This window comes from Palaemon carinicauda, chromosome 22 (assembly GCF_036898095.1).
Source record: "Palaemon carinicauda isolate YSFRI2023 chromosome 22, ASM3689809v2, whole genome shotgun sequence".
NCBI lineage: Eukaryota > Metazoa > Arthropoda > Malacostraca > Decapoda > Palaemonidae > Palaemon > Palaemon carinicauda.
This window is the reverse complement of record NC_090746.1, coordinates 27,289,606-27,295,605: the sequence shown is the minus strand read 5'-3', so window position 1 is coordinate 27,295,605 and position 6,000 is coordinate 27,289,606. Positions and strand designations below refer to the sequence as shown.

General features: G+C 33.1%; 1 protein-coding gene across 1 annotated transcript in view; it reads right to left on the bottom strand.

The window, feature by feature from the left end:
• The window catches only part of LOC137616002 (U-scoloptoxin(01)-Cw1a-like), a 3,926-nt gene extending 285 nt beyond the window's left edge, over window positions 1-3,641 (bottom strand). The window contains exons 1-3 of the mRNA XM_068345681.1: window positions 3,620-3,641; window positions 2,179-2,344; window positions 1-1,488 (exon numbers count right to left, since the gene is read on the bottom strand). The exon at window positions 1-1,488 is cut by the window's left edge and continues 285 nt beyond it. Coding sequence (XP_068201782.1) covers window positions 1,282-1,488; window positions 2,179-2,343 — 372 coding nt within the window. The 5' untranslated portion in view covers window position 2,344; window positions 3,620-3,641 and the 3' untranslated portion in view covers window positions 1-1,281. The remainder of the gene's footprint in view (window positions 1,489-2,178; window positions 2,345-3,619) is intronic.
• Between the last annotated feature and the right edge of the window lie 2,359 nt (window positions 3,642-6,000).

The following is a 6,000-nucleotide window of genomic DNA, read 5'->3' as shown; positions in this document are numbered from 1 at the left end:
GGAGTTAATATTTGAATAACTACCTTTGTTTTGTGATACAATCGTTATTCTTGAATGTAAGTTGTAGGCTATAACTCTTACACATAAACAGTATAGGTACACTTTTGAAAAGAACTTTTTTTACAGCTGTATAAGATGTTTATTTTCACAAAATTATACAATTTACATATCACATACATAAAATCAAACCGTCGTACACCACGTTTGAATAGCAAGCTTTGAATGAAGATGGGAAAAAATAGAATGATGAAAAGATTTAGGATGAATCACCGTGCAAACAAAGCTATTTTAGTTCACCCCAAAGCTTTCTGATACCCCATTACCAAAGCAAAAACACCATGGCAATAAAAAAAAAAGGAAGATCAATCAATGTCAGGTAATAGAGAGAACCCAAAAAAGTATTGGTCGAATAAGAAAAATAACTTTGAGGATAGAAGAACTTAAGGACTTAGCATAGTCATAACTGACTTTTCTTTTTTCCAAAGATGATGGAGGCAAGTCTGTAACACTGATAGCGAATGTACTATATGGTTATAATATCTAGCTTCTACATGAATTTATGATAACGCGTTTGTTGAATATACATTATATGAAATTACTTTCTATTTGCATTAGCAAGGGGATTTATGTATTCCTAAATTAGAGAAAAATAATTACATCATTTTCAGACATGGGAGATAATTAGCAATGTATTTTTTGTATATTTACATAACCCACAACATGAAAACATTCAATTATGTGCAAAAGCAACGTAATTGCAGAAATGATAGAATTCGTTAACGCTATTACACAAGAGTGTAATCTCTAACTCTTAATTTGTGTTTATACAAATTGAAGAAGAGAAAATTTTGATGTTACATAAATGAAAAATTGCATTACTCCTCCATTTTCACCTTCTGTAACTATTAGCATGCAAGCATTGACTATGAACGTACTATGTGAGGAATAAACAAAGCTAACTTCAGTATTAATACCAGTCCCTTAAAAAAATGTAGCTAAGATCAGACTTAGAGATTAAAACAGATGACTATTGTGATCAAGGTTCATAGAATAAATTGATTGTGATAGTGATATATGAAGCAAAATATAGGAAAGATCTCTTCAAGAAATGCGCGAATACGATATGAAAAAATGGGAGAAATGTCAAAACAAAAAAGATACGTGTTTCGTTGTGACGCAAAAGTCCGTTGGGTTTGTAAATGGTTGAATCCTAAATTTGGTTGAATCTAGAACAAACATACAATATCCAAGCAAGTCATGGCTTTGGCCTCGACTTGTATCTTAATCCTCGTCGGGAATCTTTCCGAAGTCAGCGTTAGAGGAATCATACAGAGAAGTAGCCTCAGAGCAGGGTACAGATGCGTCAGGGGACGCACAGGTTAGACTCTCCTGGTTGAATATGGTTTGGTTTCCACAGACGAAGGAGAAATGCGCCGTTTCAAGGGTCTCCCCTTCTTCGTCCACAACGGGGACACATACGTGGAATACCTGGTGGAAAATCCAGAATAGTGAGGAATAAGATACGCCAACTTTATGAAGAGGATGGGACGATGTAATTGTAAAGGACAATACAGGGTTGGAAGGAATAATGCAATAAAGAATGAGAGGATATTTCACAGAAGAATGCAATGCTTAAAAACAAAGAACAACTTCACCAAGAAAAGCTGAATTTACATGTTGGCTAGCATCCGGATAGCCAAGGGCCTGCTCATAATTTTTCGCTTTCCATCCAGCTTCTTAATCCACACACACACACACATACACATACACACACACACACACACACACACACACATATATATATATATATATATATATATACATATACTAATTAAATTCTCCTACAATACTTGAACCTTTGTACAGTATGCTACCTAACATCCTGTTCATTTTAAGAGCATCCATGTGACACTAGGTCTTAAAATAATGCATGAAACTTAAACTTCATAATCTCTTGAAATGCCCATACAACTGAATCTCCATGTAGTGTTACTTAGGTGAATTTCCATACAATTTTTAAATTCTCCTATATTACTTGAATTTCCTTAGTTGTATTCTATCATACAGCACTTACATTACTTGGGTCTCCAAAATATCCCAGAATCCTCCTCTACCGTTATATATTTAAAAATTCATGCAATATCCTAATCCACACACACAGTAATTCAACTTCATTACCTGACAGCCGTTATCTACATCAGCGTAGTATCCATAAGAGCGGGAGTCGCAAGAGAAGGTGGTTTGAAGACCTGCCGAGAGAAGGGCCTCAGCGCCGTCAGGAAATTCGTACGCCATACGGGCAGCGGCTGCTGCTACGAGAGCCAACACGATGACAGCTTTCATTCTAAACAAAAAATGAATCACTATTACACTCATGTTTTTTTAATGAGGCGCATTTGCACTGACTGGCAGCGGTGCCCCTTTAGCTCGGAAAAGTTTCCTGATCGATAATTGGTTAGTCATCTTGTCCAACCAATCAGCGATCAGGAAACTTTTCCGAGCTAAAAGGGCACTCTTGCGATTCGGTGCAAATCTGCCTCACTAAAAAGAATTGACTATAGATAGACAGGTGAGATCATTGTATTAATCTTATCGTTTGTCACCACGAACTCGTGCTCATTTCAGCTAGACGTGCAGTAGACAGATAAATAGTTTTGTTAGACTAAGTCGGCCTTATGATAGCATGAACTGTTGCTCATGTGAGCAGGTTTTATGTCTCTGTGTGTGTGACAGAGAGAGAGAGAGAGAGAGAGAGAGAGAGAGAGAGAGAGACAGACAGACAGAGGGAGAGGGAGAGAGAGAGATGCCTTCAGCACGGGAGGTATATTTACCAATAAATTAATTCTACCTTTAATTTAGTGTTGGAGAAATGCAATTATGCAGTCAGTGATGGAAATAATTGAAACAAAGAAAAGTAAATGGATAATGCATAGTGACTGAGATACTCGAGTATCATACGATGAAATGAAAGTCTTCTAACAATATAATTCAATTTACATACTATAATAGTTGATATGCTTACTTCTGTGTTTAAAAGAAATACGCGCGTTCTATCGTTCTTGATGAGAGGTTTTAAAGAAATACAAATTTTCCTATTGTGGTACAATCTTATAGTTGTTTTTTATGAAATTTTACGAGTCGTCTCAATTTGCACTCATCGCCGGAAAAAAACATATGTTCTTTATTTGACTTAGTTGACTAGTTAATGTCTGCATGAGGTAAAAGTAGTAAAATTTACAGGATAAGACACAAATTTTAAAACAAATGTTATATTCTGGCATTATTAAGTCAATTGAACTATTAATGATTTTATTATATATTTCTGTTTGAATATAGATATATATATCTTTTTGTATTTCATAGCATTTCTTTTTCGTTGTTTAATTTGAAAATATTACATGAGTTTGAGAAAAAACACTTAATGAATGTTGCAAAAATGAAATTATCTTCAGTTTCCTGATTAACAAAATATATGTGAAATATATAAAAAAAAGTGTGCCATGTATGAAACGTATAAGACGGGTTCATTGGTGCTTTTGAAATTTATAAATATAACAGCTTTAACCTTATGTAAACTATGGATGGCTTAGCTGCCACGGAGAGCGCGATTGTACCGTACCTGTTCGCTGGACTGAAGGACTTATGGCACAGCTTCCATAAAGTCCAAGCAATTTATACTAGGACTGGTGAAAGGACGAAGGTATCCTGACCCCCTTTGCTCTCTCTCTCTCTCTCCTCTCTCTCTCTCTCTCTCTCTCTCTCTCTCTCTCTCTCTCTCTCTCTCTCTCTGTTGTAAGCCCGTAGGGTATCCTTTCGATATCCTTCTTTACATGAAACGCTGCTCTCTCTCTCTCTCTCTCTCTCTCTCTCTCTCTCCTCTCTCTCTCTCTCTCTCTCTCTCTCTCTCTCTCTCTCTCTCTCTCTCGGTATATATATACATATATTTATATATGTATTTATACATGTATATACATATATCTATATATGTATATATATATATATATACATACATACACACACATAATATATATACATATATATATATATATATATATATATATATATATATATATATATATATATATATATGTTGTAAGCCCATAGGGTATCCTTTCGATGTTCTTCTTTTCATGAAACGCTGCTCACTCCTCTCTCTCTCTCTCTCTCTCTCTCTCTCTCTCTCTCTCTCTCTCTCTCTCTCTCTCTCTCTCTCTCTCTCTCTCTCTCTCTCTCTCTTTATATATATATATATATATATATATATATATATATATATATATATATGGTGCATACAAGTACAATGTTGTATTTCCTTTTTATCTTGATAAGGTTCAACAATGATGTAAGACATGTATGAAAACTAGGTGTATATTTGTAATATCTACAAATATACACCTAGTTTTCATAGACGTCTTACATCATTGTGGAACCTTATCAAGTTATATATATAAATATATGTATATATATATATATATATATATATATATATATATATATATATTTATATAAATATATATATATTTATATAAATATATATATATATTTATATATATATATGTATATATATGTATATATATATATAGATAGATAGATAGATAGATATATAGATAGATAGATAGATAGATAGATAGATAGATATAAATGTTGTAAGCCCGTAGGGTATCCTTTCGATATCATTCTTTACATAAAACACTCTCTCTCTCTCTCCTCTCTCTCTCTCTCTCTCTCTCTCTCTCTCTCTCTCTCTCTCTCTCTCTCTCTCTCTCGTTAGAATTCCTTCAGATTAGCCTATATATTCTTTTACATTTATACGCAAGACATCTCACGTTTGTGCACACTTCCTTTGCTCTTATTTCTGTGATAGTTAAAGTGGTAATCGTAAACGTAAAACTCGTATTTATTTTGAAGTTAATATGTTCTTTTTCTTAAAAGAACAAACCCCTGAAGCACATAGACACTTCATTTATTCATATTTTGGCTTTTAAAGGTAGTGAAATTGCTTAACCTTGTGCTGTTTGGCGAGGGTTTTAGCTTTGCTGTTTGATTTTTCTTTTTTTTTTTTTTACTTTCCCTTTTTTTCCAATGATAAGGATATTTTCATGTGAAGAATGGCACACATACATACATACATACATACATACATACATACATACATACATACATATGATGACTAGGCTATATGTAAATATATTAACTTTAAGCGAGAAATCGCTGAAAAGTGCAATGTCTCAATATGACGGCTGACCGACACACACACATATATATATATATATATATATATATATATATATATATATATATATATATATATATATATATATATATATATATTATATATGTATATATATATATATATAGAGAGAGAGAGAGAGAGAGAGAGAGAGAGAGAGAGAGAGAGAGAGAGAGAGAGAGAGAGAGAGAGAGAGACCAAGGTACAAAAGAACAGAATGTCTCTATTAGTAAAAGTTATGATATTACTATTATTATCACCACACGTATAAAAGTAAATGCAATTCTATTCATGATTAGAATACTTAACTAACTTTCTGAGTTGATAACAAAATAAGCCAGTAAAAGGTCCATCACATGACAAAAGAAAGTTGAAAGAGAAAATTACTATGAGATAAAAACATTAAAGATTACTTAAAGAACAATAAAAAGAATAAGGATTGTTTAAAGAAACAATGTAATCTAAAAACTGATGAATGTAACCTACTGATCTACAGACAAGAAAAGTAGCATCTACAATAGGCTATATATCAACGTCCTATCATCGTGAACCTTGTAATACAACCAATCGAAAACATAACTGATGTCTTTCACAAATGTGGGTTTGTGATGGCTTATGGGAAATGTCCCTGCCAGGTGATAAGCTCCAGAGTTTTTTGTAGCGTCCGCAACTTGACCATCCTTGTGAGCCAAGGATGTGATATTTGGGGGAGTATATATATATATATATATATATATATATATATATATATATATATATATATATATATA